At 50.6% G+C, this 18,774-nt stretch overlaps 1 protein-coding gene and 1 long non-coding RNA gene across 2 annotated transcripts in view; one reads left to right on the forward strand and one right to left on the reverse strand.

Moving 5' to 3' along the window:
* Positions 1–12,277, forward strand: part of TMEM201 (transmembrane protein 201) — a 28,376-nt gene extending 16,099 nt beyond the window's left edge. Inside the window, exons 7-11 of the mRNA XM_033079423.2 lie at positions 5,238–5,455; positions 6,018–6,089; positions 7,359–7,640; positions 7,729–7,860; positions 8,249–12,277. Of these exons, the coding sequence (XP_032935314.1) occupies positions 5,238–5,455; positions 6,018–6,089; positions 7,359–7,640; positions 7,729–7,860; positions 8,249–8,346 (802 nt within the window). The 3' untranslated portion in view covers positions 8,347–12,277. The remainder of the gene's footprint in view (positions 1–5,237; positions 5,456–6,017; positions 6,090–7,358; positions 7,641–7,728; positions 7,861–8,248) is intronic.
* LOC117006804 lies at positions 590–5,229 on the reverse strand. The gene is made up of 2 exons (XR_004420027.2): positions 2,929–5,229; positions 590–2,848 (listed from the first exon to the last, which is right to left on the reverse strand). It is a non-coding gene; the product is annotated as an uncharacterized LOC117006804 (long non-coding RNA).
* Positions 12,278–18,774: the final 6,497 nt, after the last annotated feature.

An 18,774-nucleotide genomic window follows, 5' to 3' on the forward strand; every position in this document is an offset into this window, starting at 1 on the left:
TTAAACTTGACTCATGCTCAAGCTCCCTGGGGTCAGGCACTTCTTGTGATGTTTTACTCTGAAATGTTACCTTAGTTTGCCATGCCTGTTCTTTTCTCGTGGTATCTTTTTTTTCCCTGTGCAGTGCTGGGATGGGGAGGATGCACACTACATGTTGGGAACTGTGGGAAGGAGAGGATTTTCACTGTGAAGCCTGAATAATCCTGTTAAGGAATATTTTGGCTCTGTTTGCACAGCAAGTGCAAATCTATACTGAGTTTAAAGTCCTTAAATGTGGGAGATGTGTTAACTGCAAGTGACATCTGTTTGTCTTCACTTTATGCAGATTAATACAAATTATTTTTACTAGTTGCACTAATTGATATGTCAGAACATCAGAAAGCTGTACAACTGATCTCTGTGGTGCTTTGTTCAAACTTACAATTGAAGAACTTTTGTGTTTGTGATTTGGAACATTTCAAAGGTGAAACAGAATAATGAAGTACATGTGGAAGTGGGGTTCATTTAATGCCAAAGAAGCTCTTGTTTTTGCTCAGGTGTCAGCTTATTTCCCCCACTTCTCTGTGCCTCAGCATGTCTGTGCTGCTGCTTCTAAGAACAAAAATCTCAGAGCTTCAAAAGCAAACCTGCAGCAATTGAATTTTTGCTGTGAGAGACTCTGATGCTGACAGCCTCCTTTCTTTCTCCTTGTCTCACTGATGGATCTCTTGGGGTAAGGGAAGAAAGGAGAGGGGTGGGTTTGTCCTGATTTATAAACTGCAGCATTCAGTCTGTACAGCTGTGTCTCACACAAGGAGCCCTGCAGACAAGTTGTAAGTTAGCAGTGTTCTACTGGTGACTGTGAAAAAAAAAAATAGTCAAACACTACTGCCTTTGCTGAGACTGTTCTTCCACACCTGATTTCAGAGGCAGGTTCTGGACACTGCCCTGCCACAGGTTCTGTATGGAAGGTGCTTTGCATTTTTCACCCAGATCTACCATCTCTCATCTAGTGTAGGTATGTGGGGTACTCACCAAACTGCATCACTGCCTGCCCCACAGTGAGCCCAGCAGGAGGAAATGTGTTTGTTCTGGTGCACAGTGTCCTGTCCTGTGCAGCTGAGGTGCTATTTTGTGACATTTCCTTCTGCTGGCTGGGATAAGAGCTAACAAAGGCTTGGTAACTAACAGCCACAGCTGACAAAATCATCCAGAGCCACTTGGGCAGTGCTTTGAGCTTCTTGTTTTCCCTTAGCTGGGCCCTTAACTCAGGAGCACCTGTGGTCTCCAGGTGCAGTTCTGTTGCCTGAGGATTCTCTCAGCCATGCAGGCCAGAGCATGCAAACATCCTAACAATATTAGAGGGTTTTAGCCCAAAAGCCCCTAATTCGAGGTGCTGCTTTTTTATACCAACCACGTGTCTGGAGCAGAGGATGTAACTTGGGAGTGTTAGTGGCTTTTTGTGTCACTTGAAATCAAATCTGCTCCTTCCCCAAGTGCCTGGCTCTGGCCATGGCTGATCTGCCAGCTCAGAATCTCGTGCCCTGCCCAGCAGAGCCAGATTTACAAAGGGCCCAGCGTGGGTTCCTGAAGTGCCTTTCCCTGGACAAGGTTTGGGACTGCACTGTGTTGCTTTGCTTGGTGGAGCCGTGGCTGCAGCAGTGCCCATGGCTCTGCCAGGCCAGCACTTCTGTCCTTCCTGTGCCACCTCTGGGTGTGGCAGGGCACAGGGGGACACCTGGGCTAGCATTTCTGAGCTGAGGGAGAGCCCAGAGGCAGAACTCAGTCAGCATCTCTGCTGCTGCTGCTTCTGTTCTCCCTGAGGCCCTCAGTGCCATCAGTGCATGCAGGCTGACCTCTGTGGCCCTTTACCATTCTAAACAATTCTAAACACTCTGTATTTACATCCAGCTCTTTCCTTCCTCTGAACTCTCCTCTCCACATCCATGCTTTGCATGCCCTAGTGAGCTTCGGTGTGTCAAAGGGTGAGAGCATGTGGGAATATAAACTTGTTATTTTGGCTTTATGGATATTTATCAAGTGTGCTGAAATTATGTGAAGCTAATAATCATGCTTAGATACTATAGGAAGTATGTATTGATGTCATGTGGACAAAGTATTTATGCTCTTATAAAAATTAATATAATTAATAGCAGATAATTGCTGCAGACTGACTGCACTCGTGGAAGTTGAAGGGAGCTGTGGTATATGGCTTTGCTTTGGTTTTCAGAGATGCTGTTGAAATTGTGTGCTGTCACATAGAGCCTGCCAGGTCCTTGCAGGTTGCTGTCACTGCAGGTGCACTTGGCTCTGGAGCCATGGCAGTGCTCTCCAGGGAGGGGACAGTGCTCAGTCCTGAAGTCATCCCCTGTAAAGCCTCGTTTGGGACCAAAGCTCTTGGGTGTCCAGGCAGGAAGAGGTTCCCTGAACATTTTTGGCATGCCAGCAAGTGTATATTTGTGTCTGTGTTTGTTGGGTGTGCTCACACACACCTCCCCACTGTGTGCCACCAGCCAGGGGGAGAGGCACAGCTGATGCCAAACATTTGTACTCTGCAAGGTCTTAGTGCAGGACATGGCAGCTCTAATTCAGCCCTCCTCCTGTATCCAAAACGGACAGCAGGCAAGAGACAAGAATTCTTACTCTTGGCAGCTAAGTTTCTAGCTCTGTAAATATCAAAATACAGATGTGTCTGAGAGCTGTGCCCGTTTTAGCCTTGCTCTCCCTTGTCCTTGTGCCTGGCTTTGTTCCTGAGCTACTCCTTGCTCCTGGTGCTGAGTTTGGCAGGAGGCTCAGGCTGTGGCCAGGGCACACAGGTAACCTGTTGTGGGTGCCAGGTTCTGCCCCTGTGTCCCAGGGACAGTGGCACCTGTCACAGCTGCCAGGGCACACAGGTAACCTGTTCCTGGGGTGCCAGGTTCTGCCCCTGTGTCCCAGGGACAGTGGCACCTGTGTCCCAGGGACAGTGGCACTGTCACAGCTGCCAGGGCACATCCCCAGCTGCCTGCCCTCTCACCCTGCTCCTCCCTGGGCTGAGTGGTCTGAGAGAGCAGGGGCTCTGTCTGCAGCCTGCCCTGGGCCCTGCATGTCTCTGTCTGCCCCAGGGCTGCTGCAGCACTCTAAAACATGAATTTCGAAGGCACACACGTGTGGTGGTGCCTTGGGAGCTGTTGGACAGAGGAGGGGAGGCTCTCCTGGCAGGAGGAGTTCCTTCAGGACCGTGTACAGTCCCCTACCATGTAATACCCTCCTTTAACCTTCTATTTATTTATTTTTAAAGTATCTGTGTAGCAGAGTTGTGCCCAGCTGTCTAGTAACATTGTGATCATTGTAAACACTAATCAAGATTCCCAATTTTTGATGTTCACAGTATCAAGTTCTGAAATAAACGGCTTCCGGGCCTTGACTATTTCCACAAACTATCTGAGTCCAGAGCCTTTTTTTTTCTTCTTTTTTTTTATGTTACTTTTTTTACTTTTGCCAGAGCCACTATGACCATGCAGGAGATGGCTCAGAGCAGACACAGCTGCAGTGCTCCATCCCAGGGCTGTGGTGTGGTTGCTTCCTGCCTTATCATCCTCTTGATCTCCTCACCTTTTTTCACCTGCTTCTGGAAGAAGTTTTAGTTCAGCTGCCCATGCATGAAGCAAATTCCCATGAGAGCTTTTGGCAGCACTGAACTCTCTGGACAGGGCAGTGGCAAACACTAAATAGTGCAGAGAACAGGAACAGGATTTTGCATGCTTAGCAGGAGCTTGTTCAGAACAGATCAATGTTTAAGACATGCTTTGGTCAGAATTTAGTCCTAAGGCATTTATAAGCTATACTTGAAATTCTTCAGCTCCTCTTTGCTAATCAGAGAAATTCCTTTTCTGGATGGTTCAAGACAAGTGATTCTTCACTGCCCTGAGGATCTGGCTGCAGTCCCTGGAGTTAGTTAGCTGAGGTTGGGCAGTGGGGCTGTTGAGCAGCAGAGCCATTGGGAGCCTGATCCCAAACAGTTCCAGTCCCAGGTCTGTGGGTATGAGTGATAAATGACTGTAACACCTTCCAGCCCACTAAATAAAAGACTTCCAAAAGCCAGTAAACCAGTTAAGCTGTTTTCTGCTGCAGCAAGGAGCTGTGTGAAGTTGGATCCTTTAGCCCAGAGACACAGAAGGTGCAAAGGACACAAGGGCTGTGCTGCTGCAGGTGCTGCTCTGCTTTGGCCCTCCACACCTTTCTCCTGTGATTCCTGTCAGTCCTGAGCTGCACTTGTAATTCCCTTTGCCATTCATTTCCTCTTACAAAGCTGAGCTGGGCACAGCCCTCTGGGTGTGGTGGGGTGGATGTGTGTGGATGGACCCCCTTGGCAGGTGCTCTGGAGCCTGGAGAGCTTGGGCTGCCAGACCAGCACAGCCCTGGCTGCTGGCATGGGCACCTCCTGCCCCAGGACCCTGCTGGGCTCACAGGCTCAGCCTCTCTGGGCTGGGCAGGACTGGTGATGCTGCCTCCCACTAGCAGATAAGTTGTTTATAAAATACTTTAAACTGTAATCTTAGAGTTAGCATGGCTTAGTGTTGCTGCACCACCTCTTTAATCTCCAGGGTAGAATGGCACGTGCATAAATCACCCCACAGTGCAAGGCTGGGATTTTCTTCACCCTCTGATTTACTCCTGGCTTTCCTCTGACAGAAGAAAAGCCATGGAACCATGCTGCTGCTCTCATCTGTCTCTGTTTGCATCAGAAGTGAGATTAAACCTCCAAATACTCTATCTGCTAAATTGTATCTGCAAAGTCAGATATCTCCATTTAAAAACATATGCACTTCATACTGAGTTCTTCATCATGATTTATTTGACACTTCTATTACCTGCTTCTAGCTAAAAAATCTTACAGAAGAACATTCAGAGATTCTGGTTCATATTCTAGACTTCCTTTCACATATTTTCACTCAGTTGTTAAAAATAATACAAAATTCTTGTATTTTAATATCTGGACTTCGTAAAGCATTATCTAGGTAACTTTTTCATCCAAGGTATTTTCCCTGCCATTCCTAAACTGTTCCACCCTCTTTTCCACCCTGTATTGTGGGACAGGTTGGTGCAGTTCTTCTTTTCCCGAAGTGCAGGAACATTCCTGTAAACTCTTCAGCACTGCTGCACTGAAAAGTTGGTCCAAACCTGGTAGAAAAAATGAGTGTTCGTGCAAGCCCAGCAGGAGAGGCAGCTGCTGGCATTTCTCACTGCTAAGTGTCTGTCGTGCGTGTCCTTTGCAGGTTCCTCTCTGGGGACTCCATCTCCGTCTTTCCCAGCAGCCCTGGCACAGCCTTCCCTTCACCTGCTGCGTCTCTGTTTGTCCCAACACCCCCCAGCATCCTCCACCTGACAAACCAGCAGCTCTTCAGGTCCCCACGCAGAACCTCCTCATCCTCCCTTCCCGGGCGCCTCAACCGGGCTCTGTCACTGGGCACCATCCCCTCGCTGGCCAGGGCAGGTGAGGGCAGGGAGTGGGCTGGGGGATCCAGGTGAGGGCAGGGAATGGGCTGGGGGGATCCAGGTGAGGGCAGGGAATCAGGGAATGGGCTGGGGGGATCCAGGTGAGAGCAGGGAATGGGCTGGGGGATCCAGGTGAGTGTAGGGCTCTGTGTCAGGGGAATGGGCTGGGGGGATCCAGGTGAGAGCAGGGAGTGGGCTGGGGGATCCAGGGGAGGGCAGGGAATGGGCTGGGGGATCCAGGTGAGGGCAGGGAGTGGGCTGGGGGGATCCAGGTGAGAGCGCAGGGAATGGGCTGGGGGGATCCAGGTGAGAGTGCAGGGAATGGGCTGGGGGGATCCAGGTGAGAGTGCAGGGAATGGGCTGGGGGGATCCAGGTGAGAGCAGGGCTCTGTGTCAGGGGAAATGGGCTGGGGGGATCCAGATGAGTGGCACTGGATCCACACATTACAGTCATGATCAGGGATGGCTGCTCCTGTGGCACAGAGGAGTATGCAGCATTAGGATTTGGGGCTTCAGCAGCCGAGCCAGCTGAGTTCAAATTGTTTTATTTTCGCTTTTAGATTCTGGATATCTGTTCAGTGGAAGCCGACCGGCCTCGCAGTCATCCCAGTCCAAGGAATCCCTTCCATCAGGTACTCCCAGAGCAGCAGACCTTGCAAGGGCTGCACTGAGTGGGTTCAAACACGTGGTCTGGTTGGATTCTTTCCTCCCTGCTTGCATTCCAGTGAAAATGTCCATTTTGCTGCTAGAAATGCTGCAGGGAGAGTCCCAGCTACAAGTGGGATGGTGTTAAAATCAGGTGCTGTGTTGGATGTTCTCCCTGGGAGAGCTCACATCAGTGAGACAAAACCAGGAGCCTTTTGCTGTTTGGGTGAGACAAAACCAGCAGCCAGAGGCTGAGCTGAGCTGCTCTGACAGGAGACCTCAGCTGTTTGCAGGGCAGCTCTTTCATGGCTTTCCCAGCACAGTGCAGTTTGGCTGCCCTGGCTCCCATCCTCTGCCCTCGTGGCCCAGATGGGTCCCTGGGCTGTCACAGACTGGTCCCTCTGCTGCTGCAGGGGCTGTCACACCCCGGGTGATGCAGGGGCTGTCACAGACTGGTCCCTCTGCTGCTGCAGGGGCTGTCACACCCCGGGTGATGCAAACCTGCTGCTCCCAGTGCATCTCCTCAGCAGCTCTGAAGGATGTGCCAGTCCAGCTCATTCCCTGCAGAACAGATTGTGCAGGCTGTCCTGGATGGACACAGCTGAGCTAACCTGATTCCTGAGGGTACCAAATTGTGGAATTTCTGTGTTTTGCAGTGTGGGGACTCAAATAAATAACAAATTGTAGCACAAGATATTTGTGGGCATTGGCTACTCGCCCTCCTTTCTCTGGTGGTGCAGAGAGCCGTGCCTGATGCAGGGGGATGGTAACCTGTGGCTTTTCTTTTTTGGTCCCTGGTGGTATTTGCCAGGACCAGAGTGCTAACATGTAGCTATCTCTCAGAAAAGCTCACATTTCATCAGTCAAGAAAGACCGGAGACCTTACTTGATGAGTTCCACAAGAGTCTTTATTTCATGCCAAGGGTGGTCAAGCAGGTTCTCTCAGAACAAAGGGCAGCCAGCCATATTTATGGGTTCAGGGAGGATTCAAACTACAACCAATAAAAGTTTATCCAAAGAACAGCATCCAATCTAAGTGAGAAGTTCTAAAGGTGAACTGACCAATTACACAGACTAATTTCTAACCAATTATCTTCCAAAGTGTTAGAGAGTGACCAAATTCTTCAGGAATTTGGCTCAGCCTTGGTATCTAAGATACCTTATCTATTATAGCAAGTTCCAGGGGAAGATGGCTTTGGAGGAATTGTATCATCCACAGTACCCCGCTGGTTTTACCCCTCCTGTTTCCCTTGCAGATCCCTTCTCGCTGCTGGCCGGCAGCCGTGCCCCCTCCCGCATCCCGTCCCCAGCCCCGTCCGTGGCCGGCTCGGTCACGTCCAGCGCGGGGTCCCTGCGCCTGCGCCGGCCGCTCATCAGCCCCGCGCGCCTCAACCTGCAGGGCCAGAAGCTGCTGCTGTTCCCGGCACAGAGCGAGGCCCTGCTGAGCCCCGAGGAGCACACGCACCCCGACAGCCACGCCTCGGCCCCCGAGCTGCCCGGCTGGCCCAGGAAAAGCCTCCTGGAGCGGGCAGTGCCAGGTGAGCTGCAGCGCTGCTCCTGCAGGGCACAGAGGGGAAACCTGCAGGAGAAACCCTGGGGGATTTTCTTACCTTGTTCTCCCTGTAGATATGAGATCTGCTGTGGAAGGGGGGAGCATTTGCAGCGATAATTCCATCAAAAAGGAGGATCACTCGTCACACTCGTCTACCTGTGTGGTAGACACGACTACCAAAGGGGAAGATCTGGCAGGCTGGAGAGGTGAGTGTGAGTGTGAGTGCATGTGTGAGCATTTCTGTGAGGGTAACTGAGATCCTTCCTGCAAATCAAATAAATCAGTAGTTGCAAAATGGACCTTCTGCCTGCTGTTCTGACAGAGCTGTTCCTGTTCTTTGGACTGCCTGAAGAACATTGACCCAGTGCTAAACTGGGACAGAAGAATAGAGGTGGGGATGCAGGTGTGAAGGGCATGAGATGAAATGAAAATAGAGCCAAAAGAGGGCAGTGCAGTCTTTCCTGACAGTGCTTCAGCAATTTGTGCTTGTGCTGAAGCACTGGACAGAGAGAAGCAGTGAACATCTGTTCCCTTTTGCTTACAGTTCTTTAATGTCTCTCTACTCTCCCCTTTTTCCCTGTGCTCTCTGCCAAGGTCGCTGTGGTACCTCTGTTCTCCGGGGCCTGCTCGCCATCAGCCTGACTCTGAATGCTGTGTTCACATCAGCCTATGTCTACAGGAGCCTGCGCTGACCTGTGCCAACACCTCCCTTCTCCTGGCTCCACCTGGCCCTGAGGAGAGGAGAGCTCAGCCACGGCTCCATGGCCACGCCACCGGTGCATGCTGTTTTATAAAAAACTACTGTACACTCACCTGGCATGAAAAGGAACCTGGGCAGCTGCTGCCATCACCTCCAGGCAGAACTCACCCCAGGATTGTCCCTGGAGATGGCAGGCAGACTTCCCAGCTCCAGTTCAAGGCAGGAGGCCACTCCAACGGCCCACACACTTCCTTTCAAAAGAACTGACCTGAGACACAAGCCTGAAAATGTGTGAGCTGCATTTTTAGGAACCCCAGCCCTTTTTTCTGACATATTGACCTCGTGCTGATGGTGCTGGTACAGTGGGGAGAATTAGAGCAAATGAGCTGGAGAGGAGGGATGGCTTAGCAGCTGGTGCTGGGCTTTGGCTGCTGTCACAGCATCCCCAGCCTCTGCTCAGTGCTTCCTCTTCTCTCTGCTCTTTGGCATTCTCCTCTAAATTGTCAGTGAACTTTCTTTAGTTGCCTTAAGCTTGCCCAAGCACATGGGTGACCTTGGCTGCTCTGTCATGTTCTTGCATCTTAGATGTCCTTGTGCTTCCAGCTGGACCTGGCCCCGAGGCCACTCTCACCAGTTCCATTCTGGTCGTGCTGGTCTCAGCCTGCTGTGTGTCCTGTGTCCAGCCAGCTCTGTGGCTGCAGGGCTGCACAGCCCCTGGCACACACCCTGTGCTGGCTGCAGCAGAGCCTGAAGGCTTTGCCTTGCCCAGGAGGCATTAACTGTGTACTCTGAGGTGGCTGGAAGGAAAGGATCCCGGTGTGGTTTGCACCGTAGTCAAAGGGCTTCAGCTCCCAGCTCTGCTGGAGTTCTCACTGAGGCACTGGGTGCCAGAGGCTGTTCCTGCTGTAAATCGCACAAATCTGTTTGCTGGAGGTGGCTGAGGAGCTGTCTGATTGTGTACATCTCTCCAGGAAGCTGACACCTCAGCCTGATGCTGGGATTTGCTAAGTAACTGTTTAAGGTGTTTCTTACTTAGTGAAATGCCCAGGTGCTCTCAGTGAGAAATGCCAAACCTGCTTCTGGACAATTCAGCCTTCTGCACAGATTCTTCTTTTCTAGCCCAAGGAAAGTAGTAGATTTTCAAAAGCAGTTTGGGTAATTTGGGTATTTCTGCTTTGGGGTGAGCCTTCAGCATTGCTTAGAATTCAGGGCCCATTTAGAGTATTGGGCTGAACACACAGAATCATTTAGTGCATCTTAGGAAAAAAAAAGAAATCCTGATCTTGATGTTTTGGTTCCCAAAACCCAAGCGCAGAGAGAAGATTTACCAGTGTGTCAAAAATACCTGGTGAGAAGAGAGTTGGCTGGCACTAGCTGTGTATTCCTGAAGCAGGACTTGGATCTGTTAAGAGTTTTTTTGTTGTCTCTTCCTTTGGGCTCCTTTACCTCAAATTTCACTCCCCTGCCCTGTGTTTGCATCCTGAACTGGTGCTTCCTCTGTCTCCCCCTCCCTTGCTGCTGTTCCCTCTCTTGTGTTGTTGCATGTGCACAGAACAAAGTGTGTGTGCTCTGCTCTGAGCCCGAGCTCACACCTCACAGTGATCATCACCCTTCCTTTCACCTGGGTTTTTTTCTTGCACGTTTTCACTGAGTTCCTTCCCCAGCCTCACTGGGTGGCTGGTGGGAGCCCTGGCCAGACTCTGATCAGCTTTACTGCTGCTGATCCAAGCACTGAAAACCTGAGTGTGTCTGTGTCTCCCAAATCTCCCTGCATGGTTTCAGCTGTGCCCTTCCAGCTGCTGCTGCTGCCCTGCCCGAGGCTGAGCCTGGAGCAGGGGGAGCTGCTCACCCCTGCACACCCCTGAGCAGGTGGAGGGGCTGAGGAAAGGTCACTCGTGACTCTGCACCTCCCTGGGGCTGCTCAGAGGGCTGGGAAGGGCTGGGAAGGAAGGGCTGCACTCCCTGGGCAAGGGCCCAGAGCCAGGAGAGAGCTGCAGCTGAGAGATGTGCTGCAGATTGATGATGAATTCTATTGTAACTTGCATGAACTGTTCCTTGTAGCCAAACCAGACCCATAACCTTGTTGTAAAGAGATTTTTGTCCCTTTTATAGACTTTGCACCTGAGCATGTGTACAGGATGATCTCTGAACCTCTGCTCTGGGTTTCACGGTGCTCTGGTGCAGTGTGTGACATCCCAAGCACGGATCCTTGTCCTGCCTAGAGGCCTCCTCCACAGAGACAAGCTGCCAGAAAATGCTGTGGCTTTGCTTGTCCTTACCCAGCAGATGTGCACTGTGACTCCATGTATGCAAACCTCCCACTCTGCCCTCCCAGCCTGCAGGGTTGGAGCAGCACAACTGCAATGCCAGCCTTGTCCTCCTCCCCAGCTCTGCAGCTGCAGCTTCTCCCCTCGCCTCTTCCCCCTGCACCCCAGAGCAGGGACACCCAGCCTGGCACTGCACTCCTGGGGCTGCTCACAAATGTTCCTGGCAGGGGGTTCAGTGACCTTGTCCAAAGCAATAGAGAGACTTTGGGGTTCATTACTGCAGAGGGAAGATTTTCATTCTGGTGCTAGAACTCTCTGCTGTGGTGCTCTCGCGGTTGTGAAGCCTTTGCAGAGGAGTAGAGAGCGTGTGTGTGTGTGTGTGTGTGTGTGTGCAGGTGTGCAAAAACCTTTGGAAGGTTTCTTCATTTCAGATCTGAGCCCATGTTTGTCTTTATATTGTTGGCCTTAATCTAGCTCCTGCATACTGTGTCTATCTCGCTGCTCTTTTCTGGACAAAGCTGGTTTGGAGGAAGCAGAAATTCATCTGGTGCCCCTGTAAAAATCTGTGACTGATGGTTTTGATCTTCATACAGTGTTGTTCTGGGGGGAGATTTTATTTTTCTAATATTTTTCCTACTCTAAGAACTATTGGAATGTATGGAGTGGAAAAGATCTTTACTGAATGGCCTGATAAAATTTGAACATGACTTAATAATACCAACAGCTAATGGTCAGGTGCAGTGTAAATGAGCTTTATTTCCAGACCTTTTCCATTTCCTACTTTTCATCAAAAATGTCCAGGTACTTTTTCTTTGGATATGGGCTGGTTAGGCATGTTCTGAGACCTTGCAGATACTTTAGATGATTTTGCTGTTCTGAATTAGAAAGAATTTGTATTTTGGAGTCTGGTTCCAGTTCTGCAGTCTGGGGAGTTTGCAGAGGTGACAAATATTCTGCACATATCTGTTTGATGGGATAGAGGGAGTGGGTAGAATGAGTTGCTGGTTTCTGAAGTTTATCAAACCTTTTTATGTTAAATCTTATATGAAATTGGTCACTGAGGGGGGTAAACTCATTGCTGGCATATGCAGGCCAGATTCACTGAATTTTGGGTTATTTGTTCAAGCAACAGATGAGGCTGTGAACGCTGGATTCCCACTCCCCTGCTGGGTGCTCAGGAAATCCCTGCTGGCCTGGCTGGGTTCCTTGTCACAGGGCAGCTGGACTGAAGGGCTTCTCTTGCCTGTGGATGCTGCTATGTTTTTTTTCTTCCAAGCACCATTCCTGGAAATAACAATGGTCTTAACCTCTCTCACAGACATGGGCCAATTTGGCCTATTTTTTTTTTTTAAATATATGTTGCATCCAGAAATTATCATCACTGTGTTGTGGGGTGGGAGTAAGGTACAGAGTATTTTTTGACTGAATGGGTATCTAGAGAGGGTGAGGAGGACAATTTCAAGTCCTAAACCTAATTTCCTGTGAAAGAAAGGTTGTCTGTTCTGTGTGTGTACTTCTTTGGGGAGCTCTGTCACTGTACAGTTTAGTTAAACGTGCTCCAAGGAAGGAGAAGCTGTTCCTCGGAGGTTTTTAGTTCATGCTCTGTGTTTAAAGAGGAATATTTTTCTTTAAAAAATAAAACCAGATAAGTTTTCACCTTAGTGTGAGTGGTCCAGTTGTGTGCACACTACTTCTGTGTCCATTGGTGGGGTATTTATTTATGAAATCGTGGCTGGGAGTGCTTATATATTATTGTATGGTCTTAAATTTAAATGTCACCTTTAAATTCCACTAACATGATGAAAACAGTGTTGGAAACACATTCAGATTTAGGAGCCTGTGAGTGCTGCTGAAACCCAGCCCTGAGAGGGGCCTGTCAGGAGGGTGTGCTGGGGTTTGGTGGTGGCTTGGGGGTTGGTTTGGGGTTTTTTTGGTTTATTTTAGGGTTTTGGGCTTTTTGGGTTTTTTTATTAATATTTTTGTGGGGGTTTTTTATTTTTTGTTTGTTTTTTTAAATTTTTTTGTGGGGTTTTTTGTTTGGTTTTTATGTGTTTTTTGTTTTTTATTTTTTGGGTGGGGTTTTTTGGGTTTGTTTTATTTTGGTTGGGTTTTTTTGTTTTTTGTTTTTTTGTGGAGTTTTTGGGGGGGTTTTTTTGGGGTTTTTTGTTCGGTTTGGTTCGGTTTTTTTGTAAGAATAAAACCCCTCTCCTGTAGATGAGTCACAGCTGTGCCCAATTCTGGAGCACAGCGTGATGATTGTGCACAGGTGAGCTGAGGCTGCCCAGAATTGGGGGGTGATGATTGTGCACAGGTGAGCTGAGGCTGCCCAGAACTGGGGGGTGATGATTGTGCACAGGTGAGCTGAGGCTGCCCAGAATTGGGGGTGATGATTGTGCACAGGTGAGCTGAGGCTGCCCAGAATTGGGGGGTGATGATTGTGCACAGGTGAGCTGAGGCTGCCCAGAATTGGGGAGCAGTGAGCGGTGCCCCCTCACACCTCAGACACCTCTGAGACCCTCAGACCCTTCTCACACCCCTCTAGCCCCTCTGAGACCCCTCTGACTCCCCTCAGACCTCTCACACCTCCTTCTGACTCCTCAGAGACCCCTCAGACCCCTCTGAGACCCCTCAGACCTCTCACACCCCTCACACCCCTCTGACCCCTCTCAGACCCCTCACTCACACCTCAGACCCCTCTGACCCCTCAGAGACCCCTCATTCACACCTCAGACCCTTCTCACACCCCTCACTCACACCTGAGACACCTCAGACCCCTCTGAGACCCCTCTCACACCCCCCTCACCTCTGAGACCCCTCAGACCCCTCACTCACACCTCACTCTCCTTTGACCCCTCTGAGACCCCTCACTCACACCTCAGACCCTTCTCAGACCTCTCACACCCCCTTCTGACCCCTCCGAGACCCCTCAGACCCCTCACTCACACCTCAGACCCGTCTGACCCCTATCACACCCCTCATTCACACCTGAGACCCCTCTAACACCCCTCTCAGACCTCTCACACCTCTCAGACCCTTCTTAGACCCCTCAGACCCTCCTCTGACCCCCCCTCAGACCTCTCACACCCTTCTCAGACCCCTCAGAGACCCCTCAGACCCTTCTCACACCCCTCAGACCCCTCACTCACACTTCAGACCCCTCTGACCCTTCTGAGACCCTTCTCACACCCCTCAGACCCTTCTCACACCCCTCAGACCCTTCTCACACCCCTCAGACCCCTCACTCACACCTCAGACCCTTCTCAGACCCCTCACTCACACCTCAGACCCTTCTCACACCCCTCAGACCCCTCACTCACCCCTCTGTCCCCCACTCTGCGGTGCCGCTGTGCCCGGGCTCCCCCGGGGTGCCCCCGCCTCCCGTGCCCGAGCAGGGCCGGTCCGTGCAGCGCTCGCAGGCCCGAGGTGAGTCCTGGCCTCCTTTATCCCTTTTCCCCTTTTCCTTTTCCCCTTCCCCTTCCCTCCCAGCACGGACAAAGCTGGTTCTGTGTGCCCTCAGGGAGATCGCTCCTGCCGGGATCGTTCCTCTCCAAAATAAGGGGTGGCAAAGGGAATTTCCCGGGGTGTTTGGAGGCGCTGGGGCAGCTTTTGCTTTTGTGGCTTCAGGGCAGGAATTTGTCCGTGTGCGCTCCGATTGTGCTGTGGGAGGGCGAGGGGCGAGAAATACAAATTACAGCGCCGGGACACACAAATACAGCGCATTTTCAGCTATCTGCGGCTGTTTCCAGCGCTATAACACACAAATACAGCGCTTTTTTCAGCTATTTGTGGCGATTTCCAGTGCTATAACACACAAATACAGCGCTGGGACACACACACAAATACAGCGCTTTTTTCAGCTATTTGTGGCGATTTCCAGCACTGTAACACACAAATACAGCGCTGGAACACACAAATACAGCGCTTTTTTCAGCTATTTGTGGCGATTTCCAGCACTGTAGCACACAAATACAGCGCTTTTTTCAGCTATTTGCGGCGATTTCCAGCGCTATAACACACAAATACAGGGCTGGAACACACAAATACAGCGCTTTTTTCAGCTATTTGCGGCGATTTCCAGCACTGTAGCACACAAATACAGCGCTGGAACACACACACAAATACAGCGCTTTTTTCAGCTATTTGCGGCGATTTCCAGCCCTATAACACACAAATACAGCGCTTTTTCCCTGCTGTTTCCAGCTGCTCTTTCCCCTCCGTGGTTGCCGCAGCCCAGGGACGGCTCTGGGGCTGGAACACCGGCACCCTCTGGAACAAGAAATGGAAAAGAAATAAACAAATGCACGTGGGAGCTTTGCCAAAGGGGGATTCCCCAAATCTGTAATGGGAATTTTGCGGGGGCTCCTCCTGGGCGTGGATCGTTTTCCTTGAGTGAGGAGGGGTTTATTAATTAAACTGGGGATGGCACGGCTGGGTTATTTGTGGTCAAACCTTTGGGTTGTGTGTTCTTTCTCCTCGGCTGGCCCTGGTTCTTTGCTGGAGCAGGACTGGAATGAGCCCCAGCAGTGAAGGGCTCAGCCTCTTGCAGGGCAGTTCTGGTGCAGGTCTCAGCCACACAAGGGTTAATCCCCATTTCTGTGTCTGCCCTCTCCAGAGCTCCTTCCATCGTCAGCAGGGATGGTGTCTCACAAAGAATGATTCACCACTTGTAGGAGCATCTCTCTTCATCAGTGATTTAAAACCACAAAAAAAAAAACCTGAGGGAAGCTTGAGCTGGGCACCCTGAGCTGCCCAGAGGGGAGCTGGGACCCTCCAGGCACCCTGAGCTGCCCAGACCCTGCAGCTGTGGCTGGAGCTGAGATCTGCACCAAACCAAGCTCAGGGTTCCCTTGGCTTCTCCCGAGTTCTGTTTCCCTCTGAAGGCCGAGGTGAATCTTTGTGCTGCGTTTAGAAAACCTGACCTCTACTTGTTTTTTTTTCTCCAAGTCACAGACTTAGGTCAACATTCTTACAGGTTTTATAAATAAACCCAGCCCAGCACATCTCCTTGTGAACGGTACAGAGGCTTTGGGCAGGACGAAGGGAATTCAGCAATTCAGCATTCCCCTTTCCCACCAGTAGATATCAGTGTCTAATTCTCCTTTGTGTGGCCTCAGGCCTGTCCTTACTCCTTGGTTTTGGTGATTTACAAAGGTTTTATGTGTTCTGTAAAAAAGCAGCACAATTTATTCGTGTGGTGCTGGGTTAGTACAGATGTAAAAGACTTTTCACTGACCAAATCCGAGTGTTTACCTGAGCCTGGGCTGGCTCTGGGATGTGCAGGTCATTTGTGCCTCCACCCTGTGCTCTGTCCCCCTCTGGATGTGCTCACCCCACTTTGATTTTGGAGTCTCCAGCAGCACTGGCTGAGCTGTGTGAGGTGTTTGGCTTTTCCCTGGCTTTCAGGAGCACCAGGATTCCCCGGGCATTCCCCCCTTCCTCCTGCACCCAGACAGCTGGTTACCATCAGCACAGCCATGGTGATGTGCAGGAGGGATCTGGGAATTTCTCTGCCTTGGAAACCGGGGTACTGCTGTGTTTTTGGAGTGTGCTTGGCCTTTCTGTCCCCTGCCAGAGCTTCTGCCCCAACTTCTTGTTGTTTCTTCATCTCCACCCTTTTAATCTCTCGGCCTTGTGTTGGAGACTGAAGAGATAAGGGTGTGAGCAATGAAGAGAACTGCAAAACAAAAAATTTGTGTCACAATTTGCCAGTGCAGGGTGAGTTGGGAGAGCTGTAGCTGAGGATCTGCTGGCTTCCTTCAGCAGAGAAGGAATCCTCATTCCTTAAACAATTACAGGGGCATAGAATGGAGCAAACACCTGCTTGGACTGCAGCAAATCACAGACAAAGCCCAAACAGCCTGCAGAAAGGTCCTCAGTGGATCTTTGAAGCAGCAAATCTGGACTTTAGGGGACAAGGGAGCTACAAGCTTTTCCTCGAAGCTCAAGAGGGATGCAGCTGGAGCAGAGCCTGGTGTGAGCTGCTGCTGGTGCTGTGTGGCCAGCAGAGCCCAGGGAGCTGCATTTCCCTCTCTGCTGGATTTCCCCTCCTGCTGAGGCTCTCCAGCTCCTACCCAGTTTCCCGTCAAGAGCAAGCTGAGCATTTCTCATCGAATGTGGCCTGTGGTGAGGGGGTGGGAAGGGAAGAGGGGGTGGGGTGAGTGCTGGGGGAGCTGGGGCTACTGCAGTTTCAAGCCTCAGTTTGTATTCTCTCTCCTCTCTGCATGGCTTCCTGTTTTTTCACACCACTGCTCTTAGAAACAACAAGCTGCAAGAGGGCAGGACGGGGCTGGCGGTTGTGCTGAGGGACAAACCCCTGGAAACACCTGCAGGAGGTTTGGGGCAGGCTCTGGAAAAGGCAGCAGTGTTTGTGCTGCCAGCTGTGATCCCAGCCCAGATGTGGCTCTCTGGGCAGGGCTGCTCTGGTGTCTGTGCTCCCCAGAAATGCCCTGCTCAGGGTGTGCCATTCACCTTCCTCCTTGAGCTGTTTCCTCTTGCATGGACAAATCCAGGATTTGTCCAGCTCTTAGGAGTCTTGTGATAACCAGTCAGAGGCAGCCAGTGTCAGAATAATGCTGAATCACCAGCAGAATTCCTGCAGAATCTGGGGTTTTGTGCTTTGAAAGCCACCCTGCAGTCTGGGTTTGCTCCAGTGTGTGAAATGAGGAAGGATCTGGTTTGGAGAGGAGCTGCCTCCCTTTCTGTAACCCTGGGCAGCTTGCACAGCTGGACACGAGTGAACTCTCAGAGAAGTGGTTCCCAAACTGAGACCAGGGTCAATCAACATCTGAAAATTCACAAAGAACTGAAAACTCTAAAGAGCTGTGACTTCTGTTTTTAGGGGCCTGTCAGCATTCTTAAAAAACCAAGAAGTTGCATTAGGAACGGTTTTGTCAGTGTAATTTCTGTGTTTTTAACTGCCCTATTTTCTCCCTGCTGTTTGACCATGAAGTAAACAGCAGGATGTGAATCAAGCTGTTTAAAATCTGTAATTCATGCTCATAGATGATTAACTGGAAGGGTTGGGGGAGCTGCTGTCACTTCAGTGTCTGACCTGTGCTCTTGCTCAATGCTGCACGTTAGAGAGGCAGCAGGAGCCTGTGCTCCACTGATTATTGAAGAGTGGGAGATTAAAAATAATCTGAGATCACTGTGTTGCTGCCTCATCTGCCACGAGTCAAAGATAAATTCTCTGGAAGCAGGAATTTTTGAGGAATGGAGCTCCATGGCCCCAAATGCTTTGGCTCAGGGCATGAGACCTTTGGGTGTTTCTGAGATGCTTTTTCTGCTGGTGACATCAGAGTTTTGATCTGCTGGCAGTTGCTAAGTGACTCCCAAAGCTGCTGCTCTGGCTATTGATGGTGAGCCCAGGGAAAGGTAAATAGAGGATTGGGCTGAAGCCTTGCTCTGGCACTGGCAGGACAGGGTGGGCACAGCACAGCTGCTGCTGCAGCTCCCAGCAGCCAAACGCTGCTGCGGGAGGGAGATGAGAAATGGGGGAGATGCGTCAATTACTGAGCCTTGTAAAAATAATTAGCCAGACAACAGCAGGCAAATGGGCTGGGAGGAGAAGGAAAAGCAGCTGCCAAAGCAGAGAAAGACAGGACTTCAGTGGGGATGGGAACTGGGTAAGATGCCCCTTTAATCAGAGGCTGGGGAGAGATGAAAAATAATGAATGAGCTTTGCATGCACATTGGAGGAGGGCGAGGAGGGAGGGGGCATCCCCCACTGGGGCTGCTGCAGATTGAGAACCATTTCTGTGGCTTTTCAACAGTGACCAGTGGCACCAGGAATGGCCAGTGATGCACAGACAGGTGGGCACAGCTTGTTAAATGTTTGTTGAGAAGGGTTTGCCTGACTTTTCCATGTAGGAATTGGTGGCAGGGCTGTAAGGGAGCTGGGCAGAATGTTGGTTAGTCCAGGTTTCTAAATTATGAGAATGAATTTCCATTAGGATTCCTTTTCCTCCTTGATTCTACAGCTCCTTCCAGAGCCAGCAGCAGCTCATGAATGATTTTTGCACTGTAATGCTGTGGTCTGTGCTCTGTGGGCAGAGCTGTCTGCTGTGGTACAGGGATGCAGTTAATAAGATTCGACAGCGAGTCTCTGCTGTGTGCTAAATGCCACTTGGCTGTTGGTGATTTCATGGTGACAC

The sequence above is a fragment of the Catharus ustulatus genome, chromosome 24, assembly GCF_009819885.2.
Source record: "Catharus ustulatus isolate bCatUst1 chromosome 24, bCatUst1.pri.v2, whole genome shotgun sequence".
Lineage (NCBI taxonomy): Eukaryota > Metazoa > Chordata > Aves > Passeriformes > Turdidae > Catharus > Catharus ustulatus.